The sequence below is a fragment of the Oncorhynchus kisutch genome, linkage group LG19, assembly GCF_002021735.2.
Source record: "Oncorhynchus kisutch isolate 150728-3 linkage group LG19, Okis_V2, whole genome shotgun sequence".
NCBI lineage: Eukaryota > Metazoa > Chordata > Actinopteri > Salmoniformes > Salmonidae > Oncorhynchus > Oncorhynchus kisutch.
The window spans coordinates 31171374-31190777 of record NC_034192.2 but is presented as its reverse complement, the minus strand read 5'-3'; the positions used below and the strand labels follow the sequence as shown (position 1 = coordinate 31190777).

The 19404-nt window shown below is 43.5% G+C and overlaps 2 protein-coding genes across 6 annotated transcripts; both read right to left on the bottom strand.

The window, feature by feature from the left end:
- Window positions 1-6737: 6737 nt before the first annotated feature.
- Window positions 6738-9812, bottom strand: LOC109865045 (zinc finger protein 500). 3 transcript variants are annotated; one of them, XM_031797881.1, is made up of 5 exons: window positions 9233-9810; window positions 8732-9058; window positions 8522-8637; window positions 8219-8363; window positions 6738-8043 (listed from the first exon to the last, which is right to left on the bottom strand). In XM_031797881.1, the coding sequence occupies exons 2-5, from the start codon at window positions 9024-9026 to the stop codon at window positions 7241-7243; spliced, it is 1359 nt and encodes a 452-aa protein (XP_031653741.1). In that variant the 5' UTR covers window positions 9027-9058; window positions 9233-9810; the 3' UTR covers window positions 6738-7240. The 3 variants fall into 3 exon arrangements, with proteins under 3 accessions (XP_031653741.1, XP_031653740.1, XP_031653742.1); XM_031797880.1 differs by having other exon boundaries at window positions 8732-9812; XM_031797882.1 differs by having other exon boundaries at window positions 8219-8339; window positions 8732-9812.
- A 3778-nt stretch (window positions 9813-13590) lies between these two features.
- On the bottom strand, window positions 13591-18515 carry LOC109865072 (zinc finger protein 271-like). 3 transcript variants are annotated; one of them, XM_020453193.2, is made up of 5 exons: window positions 18134-18512; window positions 17228-17581; window positions 16932-17071; window positions 16675-16732; window positions 13591-16588 (listed from the first exon to the last, which is right to left on the bottom strand). In XM_020453193.2, exons 2-5 carry the CDS (start codon window positions 17502-17504, stop codon window positions 15285-15287), a joined length of 1779 nt encoding a protein of 592 aa, XP_020308782.1. In that variant the 5' UTR covers window positions 17505-17581; window positions 18134-18512; the 3' UTR covers window positions 13591-15284. The 3 variants fall into 3 exon arrangements, with proteins under 3 accessions (XP_020308782.1, XP_020308781.1, XP_020308783.1); XM_020453192.2 differs by having other exon boundaries at window positions 16675-16735; window positions 18134-18511; XM_020453194.2 differs by lacking the exon at window positions 16675-16732 and having other exon boundaries at window positions 18134-18515.
- Between the last annotated feature and the right edge of the window lie 889 nt (window positions 18516-19404).

Sequence of the window (19404 nt, the reverse complement as noted above, 5' to 3'; positions counted from 1 at the left end):
GATGGATGAGAGAGAGAGAGAGAGAGAGAGAGAGAGAGAGAGAGAGAGAGAGAGAGAGAGAGAGAGCGAGAGAGAGAGAGAGAGAGAGAGAGAGAGAGAAAGAGAGAGAGAGGCAGAGGGGAAAGAGGGGGATGGAGGAAGAGAGAGGAGAAAAGAGGAGGGTATGCTGTACCAGTTCAGCTAGCAGTGAATGAAATACAGCAGAAGTGAAGCATAAGAGTGACTGGAGGATTCACCTGGAGCCTTGACTACACTGTTTTCCATGAACAGACACACACAATATTACAAACTAAAACACACATAAATCTTGCAAAATACATAATTTTATCATTGGGGTGTGAGAGACAGAAATGGGGATCGAGGAGAAGAAAGAGGGAGTGAGATGAGGATGGAGGGTGAAAGACAAGGGGGGGGGGGGGTAATTTTACTCCTAAGTGGAGATTGTGATGGAATGGAACCTTGTGCAGGGGAGAGGCAACGGAATAGTTATCTGGAAAATTTAACAAGCAGCATCAATGAAAACATGGCATTATAGTTAGATCCCAAGTCAAAATGCATCAATATTACAAACTATAACACACAGAAATCTTGCAATATATATGTATTTTTCATTGGGGTGTGAGAGACAGAAATGGGGATCAAGGAGAGGAAATAGGGAGTGAGATGGGGATGTAGGGCGAAAGACAAGAGGAGGAGGGGGCAGAGAGCATGAAAGTGCCAGAGACAGTTGGTGCCATCTCCGCTTCTGGACGACTGCCATCAGGTTTTAATCCCCAGTGGAGAATATAAGGCCTGTTTATCAGCTCTAACCCCATTCATCAGCTTTCACAACCAATAAACACAGCTACAAGCCCCACAACCAATACCGCCCACAGCTCCCTACAAATCCCATGAAACTATTATCTTACGTTAACCCACTACCGTATAGTCTTGCCATCCCACTTAAACATCCTCAACATATCCCTAAAAATATAATCTATCATCTCAAACATACACACACACACATACATACAATACCAGTCAAAAGTTTGGACACACCTACTCAAAAAATTTTTACATTGTAGAATAATAGTGAAGACATCAAAACAATGAAATAACACATATGGAATCATGTAGAAACCAATAAAGTGTTAAACAAATGGCGTTGGACCGCTGAGTGAAGGAAAAGCAGCCAACAAGTGCTCAGCATATGTGGGAACTCCTTCAAAAATGTTTGAAAAGCATTCCAGGGGAAGCTGGTTGAAAGAATTTCAAGAGTGTGCAAAGCTGCCATCAAGGCAAAGGGTGTTTTCTTTAAAGCATCTCAAATATACAAGATATTTTGATTTGTTTGACACTTTTTTGGTTACTACATTATTCCATATGTGTTATTTCATAGTTTTGATGTCTTCACTATTATTGTAGAAAATAGTAAAATAAAGAAAAGCCCTTGAATGAGTAGCTGTGTCCAAACTTTTGACTGGTATTGTACATATACACAAACACACCTTTTTACATCTTACCCACACACCACAGTCCAGCGCCATCATCATCTGCTCCATCATCATCCGCTCCAGCGCAGTGTCCTTCACGGGCTGCCATCCCTGACCCTGGCCCTGCATGTGTGCAGATGAGAGGGACAGATCCTGGGCTCGTATCCCGCGGTGCCGCCGACCACTCAGCCGTGAAGGCTTGGCCACAGACTGAGCCTGTTGCCTTGGCGATGCTGGAACGCAGAGCCACTAGGTTGGACCCAAGGCACCGGGCGTATCTCAATAGTCTAATGTGGCTTCCTCTCCAAGCCTCCTCTCTCCTTCATCTGCACTGATCAGCAAAGGCAGAGAAGGTGACAGCACCACGGTGGGACTATACCTACCGGGAATTCACTTCCACCTGTCCAGTTCGTTCATGTTAGTACAGATTAAGGGAAGGAGACAAGGGCTAGGCAGACATTTTAGACCATTGAGATGACGGAAAAAGTAAACCTCACACTGGTCTTGATAGTATCACCGATCTTTAATAAGCTTAACGTATCGGCCTCACGTCCTTCGTCAGAGCTTTTGTGAGTTTTTAAAAATTAGCACCCTCATGTAGACCTAGCCCCACCCAGATCCGTTCCACGCATCGAATGGGGTTGGCGGAGAAGGAAAACCAAATAAGTGCTACCAAATATAACAATATGCATTTCAGAAATATTTGAATAAAGTGTGTAAATAAGACGTATTAAACACTTCTGTAAAACCACAATGAGGACATAGACCTACCGAGCAAGACCATTGAGATGCAGCCACGGTGTCCCAAACTATGGGGCACATCCTCCCGAAGGTTAAGGTTAGGGTTAAGTTTAGAATAAGGGTTAAGGTTAGGGTAAGGGGTAAGTTTAAGGTTATGATACAGGTTAAGGTTAGGGTTAGTATATAGTTAATTGAAATTGTACTAATAGTTTGTAGATAGGTTATAGGTAGATGCTCTACAGACTATCCAAATAAAGTGTTACCCTAGATCTATAATCTAAATATCTTGAGCATTCTAGCACTATCTGCAAACAACTGTGGATTTGTCATATAATTGCATATCGAATAAATTACAGGATGTCTATGTGATTTAGAAAAATGTCTAACATGGACCCAGTGTGTATGAAAGGGGTGAGACATAGATGGGGAATTACAGTGAATTTGCATCCAATTTTCGTTTTGGAAGAGGGATGCCGGGATGGAGTGGGAGTTCATTCTCCCGATGTTCTCGAGTTCCTATGTTTTCAGAGTGGCTCCTCCCTCTGCGGGTTGCTAGGCAACTATGTGTCTGAGCAGAGCAGAGTGTTCCAGAGTGGGGGTTGGAGGAGGGGAAAGGGAAGAGCACCGGGGTCACCGGGAACAGACAGTCACTCACAACCATCAGGCTCTCTGATTGGATCGTTTGGTATCCATGATAATAGTGCTAGCCCTATCATCATGCTGTGTGCTTTCTGTGACTAAGTTAATTTGTCGAGCAAGCACTGTAAATAATACAAATTGGGGTTCATCGGAATCTGTAGACTAAGTGTCTATAAATAATTGTTTTTTTTGCCATGTGAGATTCTAATGAATAGTCAGTGATTCATGAAACAACAGTTCACCATCAAGTCATCCCATCCCATCACATCTTCTATTTATTTCTTAAAGAACAGCGGATTCATGTTGAGGTTTACGTCTGACAGTTGAGGTTTGAACTTTGCCAGTGTTCCTCTGGACTGGTTCCAACACCAGTCTGTTCACTGACTCTTCCTCTAATCCCTCCTGTCTCCTCGTCCTTCCCTAAAGCAGTTACTTTATCAACAGATAGTTTGTTGATCGTAGGACCATTTGTAGAGCACCTTTAGGGGACTGCCCGGACTACCCAAATAAAGCGTGACCAGATCTAGAATGCTCTATGTACAATGCAGTGATAGCAAATGATCTCCAATGGTTCGGGATTCAAAAACAGTGTCAAAATCCACATTTCCACAGACACAAAGGGGCTTACAAGATAAAGGCCAGAGATGAACGTTTTAAACCAGCCTCTGCTAACACTGTTAGCACATCAAGTGAGTGCTTGAGTATAGTCTGGTAGATGGGAAAACGCTGCTGCCTTCAGCTACAGACAGCACTGTAATCTCCTAAAGCAGGACTCAGTACCGTCAGTAATGGCAACCTAAATGAAAATATGGCCCCTGGGGACCAGACGTTAGAGTAGATTATGAGCAGCCTTACGTGACACTAAACCCCTAACCCCCACTGTTAAGTCACACACACACATGTACAATTACCCACACGTGTGCACGTACAGACACACACACACACAGGAACGTGTGTACGGTACACAGACACCCAACAAACACATACACATCAGAGGAGCGATAATTAGATTGATTCCATAAGTTTGGAGAAAAACTTCTTTTTTTAAATTGCTTCCATCTGACATTTTTGAGGGGTGGATCATTTTACTCCTAAGTGGAGATTGTGATGGAATGGAACCTTGGGCAGGGGAGAGGCAACGGAATAGTTATCTGGAAAATTTAACAAGCAGCCGAGGCCGAAAATGAAATGCAACATCAATGAAGACATGGCATGATAGTTCGATTCCTCGTCGAAATATATCAATAACAACGGAAATTGACATTACATTTACAATTAAGGACATTCCCACATTCTGAAGTTCATTGACACTGAGAGCCACCACATTTAGGTCATACAAATGTCTGATAATACTTGGGCGATGTCATTCCCAACACACACACACACACACACAACCACACAATCTGTCTGATTAAATGTTCATTTGTTTCCTCTCCCTGGGTGCAAAGCTGCTTATGCTCACAGGGGCTGAAAGGGGATTAAATACACCAAAATATAGAAACAGAAAGCACAGCAAAGCCTTTGCGACCCTCCCCTTAACACATTTTATGCCCTAAATCTATCTGTGTCTGTCTGATTCCACTCTTTCTAGTCCCCACAAACACAAACACGGATGACAAGATGATCCCCCCCCCTCTCAGTGTACACACACATCACCCGTGGACCTAACTTACACCCAGTGTACACAAATATCCAACACTCATTGATTGCGTTCCATTGATACACACACCATAGATAGTGCTTCCCGTACATGTTCCCTCTCCCTTTCTCTCTATGTGGTCCATTTGGGGGCTGAGAGATTGGTATAACACTATAACACTAAAGGCTTGGGTCAGTGGTCTTTAATGGAACACATTGCAGTGGGTCGGAGGTCTGTAATGGAAAAGTTCAACCCCAGAGAGAGCCTGGTGACCTTGGGGAGGGGAGAGCTCCACGGGGGAGTCAGATAATGTTATGTTTCAATGAACCATAGACTTAGATAGACATTGCATCATTGCATCTGGGACATTAGGGCCTCTGTGAGAGCACGGACAGCACCATTGAGGCCATCTCCATTTTAAAGTAGTACATATTCTTCTAATATTTGTATAAGTTGGCAGACAAACTGAAAGGGTGCATACTGCCACCTGAAGTGTTTTGTTTGTAAAGGTATAAAGTCAAGGTTGGCGATTTACTGCCACCTGTCGATATGGAATGTTTGCTCATGAGTATAATTAATTGGCTGATCCCTCCTGGTGAACTGGATAGAATTATGTGATCCTACCTAACCCATAGGAAGTCCCACCTAGTTGACTACTTCAAAATGGTGAAAGTGCTCAATGGTGCTGGCCATGCTAAAAACGGTCTCTTGGGCACTAGAGTCCTCGGTCTCTATGCAATGAACAAATCAAGGCTTAAATACATCACAGACCGTGTCAGCAGCAAAGCACCCCCATCCTATCACACATCCTGCTCCATGCTTCACGGTGGGAACCAGTGGTGTAAAGTACTTAAGTAAAAAATACTTTTGAAGTACTACTTAAGTCGTTTTTTGGTGTATGTGTACTTTACTATTTTTATTTTTGACTACTTTTACTTCACTACATTCCTAAAGAAAATAATATACTCCTTACATTTTCCCTGACACTCAAAAGTACTCTTTGCATTTTGGATGCTTAGCAAGACAGGAAAACGGTCTAATTGATGTACTTATCAAGAGAACCTTACTACCTCTGATCTGGAAGACTCACTAAACACAAATGCTTTGTTTGGGAATTTTGTGCCCCTGACTATCCGTTAAAAAAAACCTGGAAAATGGTGTTGTCTGGTTTGCTTAATATAATACATTTTAAATGATTTATACTTTAACTTTTGATACTTCAGTACATTTAAAACTAAATACTTTTACTCGAGTAGTATTTCACTGGGTGACTTCTACTTGAGTAATTTTCTTTTAAGGGAACCTTTACTCAAGTGTGAAAATTGGGTACTTTTTCCACCACTGGTGGGAATCACACATGCGGAGATCATCCATTCACCTACTCTGTCTCTAAAAGACATGGCGGTTGGAACGAAAAATCGTACATTTGGACTCATCAGACCAAAGGACAGATTTCCACCGGTCTAAGTATGCCACTACTACCCTGTGACAACACAACTGATTGGCTCAAACACATTAAGGAGGAAAGAAATTCCACAAATTTACTTTTAACAAGGCACACCTGTTAATTGAAATGCATTCCTGGTGAATGCCTCATGGAGCTGGTCGAGAGAATGCCAAGAATGTGCAAAGCTGTCACTTTTTTGGTTACTACATGATTCCATGTGTCATTTCATAGTTTTGATGTCTTCCCTTTAATTCTACAATGTAGACAAAAGTAAAATTAAAGAAAAACCCTGGAATGAAAAGGTGTTTCCAAACTTTTGACTTTTACTGTACATTCACACACGCTGCTGCTACGCTCTGATCAGTATTTGTATATAGTCACTTTAACCTTACCTACATACATATGACATATTGCCTTGACTAACCGGTACCCCTGCACATTGACTCAGTACCAGTACACCTTGTATACAGCCTTGTTATTGTTATTTTATTATTACTATTTTCCTTTAGTTGAGCAAATGGTTCTTACTTACTTTTTTAAAACACATTGTTGGTAAGCATTTCATGGTAAGGTCTGTTGTATTCAGCGCATGTGACAAATACATTTTTGATTAGATTTCTATGCATTTACAATGGAGAATACAGCAGTAAGAATGCTCTCTGGTGGCAATCAATGGTACTGCACGTACCCAGAAAACAATACTGTATCTTCTTCCTGCTTTTCCTCTCTCCCTTTGACAAATATCCTGACCTTAAAGGACCAAAGAAAGCATACTCAGAAATAAAATACTGTATCATCATTTTAAGATTGACCATAAATACACCTTGTTTTATTATATGAACAGTACACAGAGGATGAACAACATTGAGACAAAATAGGGAACGTTATGTGTGCTATCATATGATACATAATCAGCGTGTACTTGTATCACTGTTGCTAACATACACAACCATGTACAGTAACTAAAGGGTAAAAGGAAAACGAAGCACCGTTTCTCTCAGTATAAAAACAACCTCCGGTAAGCCATCCTTTGAAATGATGTAACACTGAGAAATACCCCCTCTTCCTCTCTGTAGGGAGTGCTGCTTTTCTTTCTCTGCCTCTCAATTTCCTGTCTCTTCAACATTGTCTCTCGATGTGTAAAGTCATTCCTACGGCACATTCGTTCAAAATGCAAAGAGAGTTCAAGGGCAGGCTTAATTCACGTAAGACCAAAACGCCAAATAGGAACACTCATTTTCCATCTTAAAATATATTTCTCCCATTAACTCCTACTGAATTTGACCCTGTAATCCTGACCCTTTACCCAGTAGAGGGGAGAGCGATGCCATCCTGGTCATACTCATCCTCATGGTATGGCAGGCCCGGGTGTACCCTCTGGTGGTGCACCCTCAGGTTTCCCCTGTGGGCGAACCGCTTGCCACACTCCTGGCAGACGAAGGGTCTCTTCCCCAGATGGACATCTCTCTGGTGGGCCCGGAGATTCCCGCTGCGGGCAAAACGCTTCCCACACTGGGTGCAGCCAAACGGCCTCTCCCCTGTGTGGACACGGGTGTGCACTGTGAGCTCCGAAGGAGTCAGGAAGCTCTTGTCGCATACCAAGCAGGGGTACATCCGCACACCTGTGTGGCGCAGCAGGTGCCTGCGCTGGTGGGATGGGTAGCTGAAGCTCTTACCGCAGTACGGGCAGGTGTAGGGTCTTGCCCCGCTAAGTGTGTGTGCGTGACCGTGTGCATGTTTGTGAGCGTGTGTGTGTGTGTTGGGGTGTGGTCTGATTGGGTCCTTGGAAGCCAATGACCAGCGGTTCTGATGAACTAGGCCCCTCCCTCTGTCGTCTCTTGGTCTCAGGCCTCTCTGGGATTGGTTGGTTTGGTCCTGTGACTGTCGGGGCTCTCTCTGCTCTAGTACCTGGTCTGGGCTCTGGTCTGGGCTCTGGTCCAGGAAGCTAGGATCCTGAAGGTCTAGAGGAACCCCACTCGCCCAGGGGTCAAGCCCAGGAGACCTGTGGTCAGGTCTGGGGGAAAAATGTCCAACCCGGGGTTCTTGAAAGAAGGAAGTGGAGCTCTGGCTTTGAAGAGGTCTATGGTCTCCCTCCCAATGGGATACTAGCAAGAGATAGGAACAGAAATATTTAGAGAAACATCAAGAACGGAAGACAAAACATACAAACCAAATCTATAATTACTCTATGTTTGCAGACACAAGCCCAATGCAACAGAGGTTCACTTGATCTAAAGCACAAATGTGCGGATTGATAGGTTAAAGGTTAAAAGTCCTTACACTTTGCCTTGGTCCCTGGTGTGTCAGACAGGGGGTCTCCCAGCCTCTGGCTCCCAGCAGCAGAGCTCCCCCCTGGCCCTTGTCCCTTCCCCTCCACAGGGGCAGGGTGGGACTCCCCAAACTGTGGAAGAGGGCAATGTTTAAGCTGAAGGAAGAAAGTAAAAAGGTTAATGTGGGGGCTAGCATCATTGCAGTGTTAAAATCATTTGAATTAGTTCATCTTTGAAAATACAAGTCAACAATCTCAGTAACAAGACTGCAAGACAGACATTCTTATCATGTTAGAGAATGACTGTGACTGACCTCTTCTTTCCCCTCCAGCTCTGTCTCCTCCTTTTTCATCCTGGGCGGCTCCTTACACCCCCTGTCTTGGACCAGTGGGGGGGTCTCAGAGGCGGCATCCGACTCCCAGCTTGAACCTACACAGACGGAGCAGGACAGACAGTAGTTTAGTGTTAGTTTCAAAAGAAATATTCCTAAAATCAGTACAAGAGACACATCTGATTCTCTTACCAGGTCTAGGTTCAGACTGCTGCCTTGGGCTGTCATCTCCTCCTATTTCCCTTGCTGGTCCTTCTATTACATCCAGTAGGCCATCTTCTCCATCTCCTTCCTTCTTCAGCCTCCTCTCCCGCTCCAGCCTCCCCCTCAGGGCTGTGATCTCCCCTCCTCTCTGCATCAGCTCTTCCTGCTGCTCACACAGACTGCTCTCGAAGATCTTGGCGATCTCACACACCGCCGCCGCCAGAAGAGAGTCCATGACGGTGGCTAGCTGGGCGTGGAAAGCATTCCTCACAGAGTCCAGCATCGTGGCGACAGTGGCGTCCCTTACCCCCTGCTCTGGAGGAACCAGGGGTAGATAGATAGGGCAGATGGTTACACCGAGACTCAAGGAGAGGAGGACTTCTGTGCTGTCAATCAGGTGGGGTGTTACCCAGGCAGGTGGTTAAGAGGAGGTGGTCACTAAGGTGGTCACGCAGCAATATTTTAGAAAGATTTGACCCTCTGACATACAGTGATGTGGGAGTCAACCTGCGTCTGTCTCTTCTCCGCCACGATAATCTCGTTCTGAGCCAGTCTGAAGCATAACCAACTAGCCAACGTTAGCTACATAGCCAAGTAGCCAATACCCGTCCAGAATCTCTTCTCGTTAGACAGCTAACTTAGACCACTAACATCCAGCCTACATGCTAATAATAAAAGATGACACTAACCACAAAACAAGCACTGTGAAAGACTGCAACCAGGCGAATCAAGCTAACGTATGATGGCTAAACAAGGTTAGCTCTGGATGTGAGGGTCAGCTAACGTTATCTAGCTAGCTTGTTAACAGAGATGTCTTAAACCTGTAAGAGCAACGTCTGCATGTAGCTACAGTGCTTGCTGTAGTAGCCGAGTCATTTGGAATTTGAGTGGACAACTCAAATTTGCAGAATTTAGAATTTTTCTATTGACTAAAATGGCTAGCGAAATCTATGGAAGCAAGCCATGTTGATTGTCAGTATCGCGATAGCGTGACTTCAGTTTCTCGTAGTTCATTAAACGGGTGATGGGAGATGGATAGCAGTGGAACCAGATGTGACCAGAGCGTGGAGCGATACTGGACATTGACAAAACAGAAACGACTCATCAACCTGAAGATCCAATGGCTTGAAATAATAATTAATGTCCAAGCAAACGGGGAACATTTCATATTTGTTATTGAGGTTTTTACTGTCAATGTTTGTGCAATCACAAACCTTCTTGTTTACCCAACCGTGGGACTACAGATGAGCATTCCGGCTCAGCTCACCAAAAAGATCCGGCTCTTTTGGCTCCCAAACGGCTCTTTAAAAAAAAAGGTGTCTTTTTCAAGTCAAACAATTTGTTTGACTATGATTGGTGTTAAATTCTAATTAAATTATTACATTAAATCATACTCTACCTTAACCACAATGTATTTATAAATGCATTGGTTTGTTATGAAAAATAAAGCGAATAAAATTATAAAAGTATAACTTTTTAATGTATATAAACAATGTGCATATAAATCTTAACAATTCAAAACGAATACAATCTGAACAACATAATAGAATATTGCAACATATCAACAAAAAAACATAACAATGTGCAAATCTGCAGCATCTCACTTAAAACATGAAACTGGTCCCTCTTTTCTCTCTCTTCTTTATTGCCATGTTATAACCAGCAGCACACAGCAATGCTGACCAGATTTTGCTTTTATGAGAGATTTGCATTGAGAAATGCAAGCTGCCTGACTTGAGGGGCTGATGCGGTTTCTTCTCTCAGTAATTATTTGTCCCATTTTCGAGAAGACCCTCTCAGAGGGAACGGATGTGGCCACTATGCAGTCTCCCTGTCATGACTTTAGTAAGCCGTGGGTAGACAGAGGCCTTGTTCTTCCACCAGCTCTTCCACCTCCAAATAGGATCGGACCTCCATTATGGCATCTGCTGAGGGGTTCCTTCGTGCTGCATCCCCAGTTGCTCTCTCGTCAAACAGCATCCAAACAGCAGATGTTTGTGGCACTACTGCTGGTGCTTCTGCTCCATCTGATCCCTCTTCTTCCTGTTGCCCTGGTGCCTGAGCCAGCTGACTGCTGGGGCTGTCCCTCCCTGCTGCAGACAGAGGTTATTCTTTGAAGAGCCTCATCAATCGCTCTGGCATCACTGAAGGCTAACTTCTTAAACCTGGGGTCAAGTGCAGCGGTTTCTGATAGCACGTGATTATATTCCATTCTGTGGAACTTTCTGTCCATTGATGAACATAAGGTGTCCACCAACTCTGTCACATGTCCTGTGGTCACATTTGCTTTTCTCTAGCGGCTGGCTGTGATTCGCTGCAGACCCTTACACAGGAGTATCATTTTTGAGGCTGTCACATAGCTGAAAAGAGAGAACAGTAACTTATTAGTTCAGGTTCATGTTTTGTCTACTGCTACTACATTCGCATCTACTGCTCATACACATAAATAATACTGGATTAAATAATGATGTAGTAATAACTGCTTACTGTACCTCTCTCCACTAATCTCCACAGTGACCTGCTCAAAGGGTTCCAGGACTCTGCACACCTCCTCCACCACCTCCCATTCCTCTTGGGTCAGAGCATCAACAGGTGCATTGACAATGGCCATGGTAGAGATGATGGCATCCGTTGACTCAAGAAACCGCTTCAACATTTAGACCCACAGAGAGAGAACTGCTCCTTAAAGTAACTTAACTTTGGCCTTCCGGATAGCCTGAGTCCACTTATTTCTCATTTGCCTGAACGAGAGCCAGTCAGCCTGAGTATGCATGTGCTGAGCGTTTCGCCAAATGCAATTCTTGAGATGGAGTAACTCTGCAAGATCACGGTCAAACCAGGGGCTGAACCTGTTTTAATTGACATTTTATTTATGGGGACATGTTAACAATGCCACTGAAAATATATCAAAAAGAAGGTTCAAACATCTTCGACAGATGGGATCAAGCTGATGCTGTACCAATTTACAGAGGCCAGGTCAAGAGGGAAGGCTCGCTCATTTGTCTATGACAAATCAGGGCAGGTAATTTCATTGAGCAGCCACTATGAACATAAGCTGTAAAACAGTGATCACTAAGGTCATTAAAGAAAACACCAGACTGATACCTATCAGGATTATTTATGAGGATAACATCAAGGAGAGTAGCCCTTTCTGGGTGTTTGGAGTCATACCTTGTGGGATTGGTAATAATCTGAGAAAGATTTAGGGAGTCCCATTGCTTTAGGACTTGGTCAGGTGGTTTACGCATGTCCCAATTCAGGTCACCTAGCAGGACAAATTCAGACTTAGTGTAAGGGGCCAGGAGAGAGCTTAGGGCAGGTAGGGTACAGGCTGGTGCTGATGGAGGATGATAACACCCAGCAATAGTCAATGAAAAGCTATTTGAAAGTTTAATGCTTAAAACCAGCAAATCAAATCGTTTGGGAACAGACTTTGTGGAGACAACCGAGCACTGAAGGTGATCCTTGGTAAAGACTGCCACTCCCCCACCTGTCTTGACGAAAAAGGTTATAGCCAGAAAGTCTTTCTTAACCACGTCTCAGTAATGACCAACACATCTGGATTGAAGCTGTGAACCCACACTTTCAATTTATCCATTTTAGGTAATAAACTTCTAGTGTTAACGTGCAGAACACCCAGGCTTTTATAAGAGCAAAAATCTGTGAAACAGATATCAGAATTGGGGCTAGCTACAGTAGATGGGCCAGGGTGTACATGCACATTTCCAGATATCATCAACAGTAATACAATCAAGGCACGACGGGATAGGGAGAGCTCTGCAGTGCTGATTTATGACATCTGAATGTGCATCAGATGACAACAAGATCATAGTGTACAGCAATTTCATCAGGTAACATGAATACAAAGCCAGCGAGAGGTGGTTAGAATAGGATGGGAGTCCAAAAGTCCATGTAACCAACAGAGTGTGGGAACAAACACAGTCTGTCCTAGTGATTGGTCGGTCACGAACGAGTCGGCTCTAAGAGCCAGCTCTTGTAGGTGAACGTTAGGAGCCGGCTCGCATATCAGAAGAGCCGAATCTATTTATTAAAATAAATACAAAATTAAGATAAGAATAACCAAAAGATTTAAATGACTAGAATTAACTAAAGAACAAAAAAAAATATATATATATAGGCCTAAATGCTCAAGCGCACACACATTCGTTCTGACTGTCTGCTCAGACTAACAGCCTCACCTGTTGTTCCTGTCAATCAGACACTGTCAGGGAAATTGCAAGATTATGTTATAATGCCTGTATTGCATTATAATGGTTGTTTTATTCGACAGAATAGAGTTAACTATTGTGTGTGTTTTACTGAGGATGGGCCTCTATGAGATAACACTGACAGAGGAGATTTACGATGTATTTGGGTGGTAAAACCTAAAGAGCATTCCAGAGAACATGAGTAATGCTTCTGCTCTATACCGTACCAGGAAGAGATGGTTCCAGTTTGGAGTCTTAACCTTGTGAACATTCTATGTATCTGTTGTTCGTCATGAAGATTGAAAGGGGTATATCTTGGCTATAAAAGACCTTTGTACTTTTGTTTTATCACTCTCAACGGATCATTAGAAATGGTGAATCGTTGAAAGTCATTGCTATTGCAAAGCTCTTATTAAAGATTTTGTTTAAGTATAACTCTGACTGGTGTGATAAGTTTTTCTCTCCTTATTTGATAGTAAAGAAATTAACCACCACAACACGCAGTGTCAACCAATTAACCAAATATGCGTGAGGGAGGGCCGAGCCAACACACTCACAGTCACACACTTAGCAGTCGAGGAGAGAGGAAGGACAACTGTGAAAACAACAGCTGGATAATTAGTAAGAAGCACAGGAGCATTTGGATGCATTTTAATAATGTAGACAATGTTAGAGCAGTGTAGAATTTGCCAAAACAAAATCTCATATAAAGCTGGTTCTACTCACAAGCTACACCGGCATATTCGAACTATGCACTCAACTGTGAAGCTAGCTGTAGCGGAGCTTCGAGAAACTAGCGGGCCTGCTAGTGATAGTGGTGGAGCCAGCACCTCCACACGTGGAGATGTATCCACTCAGTCAAGTAGTCCTACTCCGCGACCCACAGCAACGCAGGCTTCTATGGACCAGTTTATGCCAAAGTCTATGTCTGTAGAAAAACAAGGCCAAATTGATATTGCATTGGCTAAAATGATTTTCACCAATTTCCAGCCATTTTCGATCGTGGAGGACAGAGGTTTTAGTATTTATAGCAATAGTCTAAATCCAATGTACACAATTCCAAGCAGGAAACCCTTTTTAAATCACTTATTCCACAACTGTACAAGAGCACACAGGCTTCAGTGTGGGAAAGAGTCCAAAAAGCTACTGCAGTTTGCGTTACCACTGACATCAAGGGCAACCACTTCTTACATGTTGGTTACATGTCACTTCATTGAAGATCTTTCGATGTCTAGCTGTCTTCTGGACTACTTTGAGTTCAGCGACAGACACACCTCAGAGAACTTGTCAGAAGAACTGTTGAGAGTGGTCAGAGAATGGCAAGTAGATGGAAAAGTGGTCTGTTGTGTTAGCAACAATGCAGCTAACATAACCAAAGCCATGGAAATATTCAAATGGACCCATCATCCATGTCTTGCCCACACAATCAACCTGATTGTAAGATATACTCTAAAAGGTGATGAAGTCCACTGTGGACACTCCTGCCGTGATGTGTGTTTTGTCCTATATTTATTATTGAATTCATTTTTATTCTGAACCCCAGCCTCCATCCCCATAGACCTTTTGCCAGGCCGTCAATAAGAATGTGTTCTTAACTGACTTGCCTACTTAACTAAAGTAAATCACCACTTTAAAAAAAATCATTGTAATTCATAAAAAGGTCACTAAGAATCTTGATAATCATTGAAAACCGTAATTGGAGTATGCATTTTGAATGCCTTATTAAAAAGATGCCAACCTCCGGTAATGTCCGATTTTATTTGTTTAAAAAAAAAAATGGTTGGAGCAAATGTATATTATCAGAAGAGATAAACATGGGTCTTCTCTGCCCTGTGACTTTCTTAACAGGGGGAATATACAGTACAATTCATGTTACATTTGTCATAATACAGAATATAAATCAAGACACATTTACATGGAACAAAAACAGAAAACATCAAACAAAAACCCCCAAGACTTAAAATAAAAATCGTCATAAACCAGTCTGGCACGGACAAAAAAAAAAAAAGGTGATCAGCTGAGAACCTGCTGCCCACAAGACAACTGACTGATCACCATATCAAGTTGAGTTCTCTTTCTTCATCCTCTCTCAGCATCATGTTAGTTCACGGGGCACCAGGGTTGGGGTCAATTCCTTTTTCCTCAGTCAATGATTACAAAAATGTAACAAATGTATCTCCTGAATGTAATTGGAGTTGACCCCCGGCCCTACTGAATACTCAGGCATGGACAGTTTCATAGTGGATCCTAAAAGGTAATTACTGTTGTGGAAAGTCCCGCTACAGCAAGGACAGCGGGTTGTTTCTTGAACTGGTGAACTTGTTGCAAATGTCTTAAGTTCTGCCATTATCTCTAATTGCTTCACACACTTCAGGCACCAGTACTTCTTTCCCGGGTGGGTGGACCTCCTGTGGCTGATCAAGACGGGATGGTAGTGGAATGTTTTGCCACACTCCGCAGCTCAGTGGTTTCTCAACTGTATGGATGCGGAAGTGTTGAACGAGGCTAATCTGTGAATTTAGCAGCATTTTACACACTGTGCATTGGAACAGGCCGTCTGTTTCTGTCATTTGCTTCCGTTTGAGGTTTACTCGTTGATCATCTTTGCCTTTTGACTTGATGGCAGGTTGCTGCTCTGCACCGTTTGCCATGGGTTCCTCAATAGGTGCAGTCCAGGAGAGGTCTCCGTTGCTCTCCTCACCCCCGTACACATCCACATGGGCTTTACGCAAGTGTAATATCAGGAACTGCTTTACACGGAACCTCTGTCCACACTGGTTACAAGGGTATGGCCTCTCACCTGTGTGAATACGCCCATGGTCCCGCAGGGAATATGCAGAAGTGTATTTCTTATGGCAAACGTAACAAGAATACACTTTTGGATGTGTGCCGCTTTCTTTGGGTGTGTCAGGTTTATTGTTTGGGGACACAGGTTTGTCTTTCGGGGAGAGAGGTTTAGCCTTGCTGGCAGAGAGAGGTTTGTTGTCACAGGAAGTAGGCTTGGCTCTGCTGGGGGAGAGGGGTTTCACATTGTGCTTGACTGAGTCTGAAATTTCTTTGACGCTGGAGCAAGGTATTCTCTTCTCGTGGATGTCCCGCGTGTGCACACGAAGAGCACGTGGGTACTGAAACTTTTTGGAACACTTAGGACATTTGTATGTTCTCTTGATTTTCACCTTTTTATGAGACCTCATGTGCACAGAAAGACCAAACTCACGGCCAAAGCCCTTCCCACAGTATTTGCATCTGAAACTCTTATCAGTTCCACTGATTACCGCTTGTCCATCCGCATCGGGTTCCATTTTGAAATGCTTTCTTCTCCTTCCTACCTTCTTCACTATGTCACTCATTTTCCCATGACTCCCCTCACTGTGTTTGTTTTGTAAGTCACTATCTTTTCCTTGTCTTGTGTGGTGACTTAAGACATTGTTGTTTGATATGTTGTTGCTCTCGGGTTCCGGGTTGCTCTGGGGTTCCGGGTTTTCTTGTTCGAACATGCGCAGCAGACGACCATGGGTCTTCCTCAGCCCCTGGCCCCGACCGCGTCTCACTGAAACATGACTGTACCCTGACCCGGTCGCACTCAGTTCAGGTAAGTCTCTTAGCCGTCTGTTTAACAACCACTCTGCAGCCAACCCTGCAAAAGAGGAGCAAAAAGAGTGGAGTCAGTGATGCCCTGCACCAGGAGCTGAATTACAATTACAAGGGCCAAGGATGATTTACCCTTTCGTGGAGGACTCCTGGCTAGGGCCGTCAGCAGGTGGTTATCAAAATCTTCAGCCTGCTAAAACAGACTCATAATGAATATGATAAGAATATCATCAGTCTCTGATAGCAAACCAATTACACCACAAAACTACTGACAAAGCAGACATTTAACCTAATTCTAAACAGAAGCCACATTGTGTTCAGCCCATTGGCTACATTCGGGTGTGCATAATGACCGTCTGACTGATTCCTACACCGGACCGTTCACTGACCTCTATTTTGATGTTAGGGATGCGCCATAGAGACACACTCAGTGGTCGCAGGTCCACACATGACCACTCATTTTCCTTTTTTATCTTTGAGGGCGGAATTAAGGAATCTTCTGACTGAAGAGGCTCGCACCAATCGGATACTGCATAGAAACCCAAAGGTAAAAATTGAATGAGAAACATAATAGAGCTCAGCTGACACCAACTGGGAGAGAAAACATACTTGTTGACTGTGCATATCTACACAGTCAACAAGCCCTGAAATGATGTTGCTATTTGTCTATACATTGTCAACTTACCTTCCATCTCAGAAATTGCCGTCACGGAAGAGACTGTTTGTCCAGAGGTATTGTCCGGGTCCTCTACTCCTTTTGCTCCCTCCTTCAACCTCCTCTCTGCCCGCTTCAGCTTCTCCATCAATGCAGAGATCTCATCTCCTTTCTGTGTCAACTCCTCCTGCTGCTCATTCAGACTGCCCTCAAAGATCTTGGCAATCTCACACACGGCAGCTGTGAGCAGGGAGTCCATGACAGAGGACAGCTGCACCCTGAAGGCCTTCTGCACCTTCTCCGACATTTCTGGTTTAAGTGGCTCCGCCTCCACCTGACTCAGGTCGGTGTGAAGTCACCCAGCTGCACCAGCTGGAAGCTCAACTGTCAATAAAGAAGAATCATGTCAAGGCAAGGTGGCATAGTTAGTTACATGCAGTAGACCAACGCTGTAATCTATCCAAGGTAAGGGAAAGTATTTGGGTTGTTTATTTAACCAAATAAAATCGGTAGATAAAGCTGTTTCAAACTAAAAAGACAGATGCTGAGTAATAGTCGACTAGTGATCAAAGCGGTCTTGCAGCAGGTGCTAGTAATGGGATGTTTTGTCATCTTGCTACAAACTTAATACTTTTTATGTAACATTCAAGTAACTTACTCGACCCCGATAAAGACATTGTGGGCTAACTAGCATAAACGATGTAAGATGCCATCTATCTAGCGATTGTGTTAGTTAACTGTATAGAATACCTCTATGCTTGCATGGTATACGGTTTATAAGGTTGCCATCATTCACAAAGCTTTATGCATTGCTTACAGACGAGCAAGTTCAACACAACATGCTGGAATATGCAGTTAGAGGAGGATCCGCGCGCGAAAAGTAAACATGTTAGCGAAGACTTCGTCACATTGATGGCTATAACGGACAACACAAACCTGCAAAAACAGCGGTCCCTAAAACAACGGACTCCGTTTGACTTTGTCGTTGTGTGTATCTTCAACGTATGTAGACTGCAATATCAATATTTACTGTTGTTGAACTGTCCGCTGTAATGCAAACCCTACTCGACTAGCCACCATTTTTCCATGTGGACTTTCTCCAGTCCGCGACCTATCCTCGCGATTTTACCTAGGGATTTCGATGTTGCGTTGGCAGACCGCAATTGGGGGCGTTTTCTGATATAGGCGTTTCTTGTTATCAAGTTTGACACCCATTGATGCTCGCCATTGGTCTGTGGCTTGTTTGCCGGGGATAATGGTTGTTGACAACTGTAGCGTTGTGTCTAAGCCTAACCATTTTCCTAACCTGGGGCCTGTTGCACAAAAGTAGAATTAAGACATCCGGGATAAATGACTCAGCTGAGCTCAATGAAGCCAAAACATGTGCGTCCAGGCTTAATTGGTTGCACAAAGACCAAGCCAGGATGAGCAGACACGGATTCATTAAGCCAGGTGAAACCAATCCTGGATAGGTGCGCGCTCACGGCTCACTCAAATAGACCCCGCCACAGATCACAGATTAACTGATTTACCATGGCAACTAGAGCCGCGTACTTTTCCCCGTCGGAAGCACAAATCCTCATGGAGGCATACGAGGAGGTAAAAGATATAATTAAGAAGAAAGGCAACACCGCCACAGTGATAAAGCAAAGAGAAAAAGCGTGGCAAAGTATTGCAGACCGCCTGAATGCGTAAGTAGTGCACAATTACACACTCACCGCTCCGCTGAAACATCACAATTACAATTCAAATATTTAATTCACATCTCCAAAAATGCAGTTGTACTGTAATTATGAAACGGTTAAATTTTTTATTGAAATGCACTGCAGATATGAGTGAAATTGTGTAAAGTAACTCCATCACACTGTATAAAGCTATGATACATTTTTTGATATTTTTACTGAAAACAAGACAAAAATACCAAGTAATTTTTTGCAGTGTGACTCCATTAAATGTGTGTGTGTGTGTGTGTGTGTGTGTGTGTGTGTGTGTGGATTAAACATGAACGGGCCAAAACGGACATGGCAGCAGGTCAAAATCAAATACAAGAACATTCTGCAGAATGGTATGGTCCCTGACTAATATTTAACAAAGCACAAGCATATATTGTACCCAGAAGGTGCCTGCTCACACATTGTCTGTACTGTTTTAGCAGTGAAAAAGAATACCCACAGACAAGGCACGGGTGGTGGGTCACCAAAGGCTGA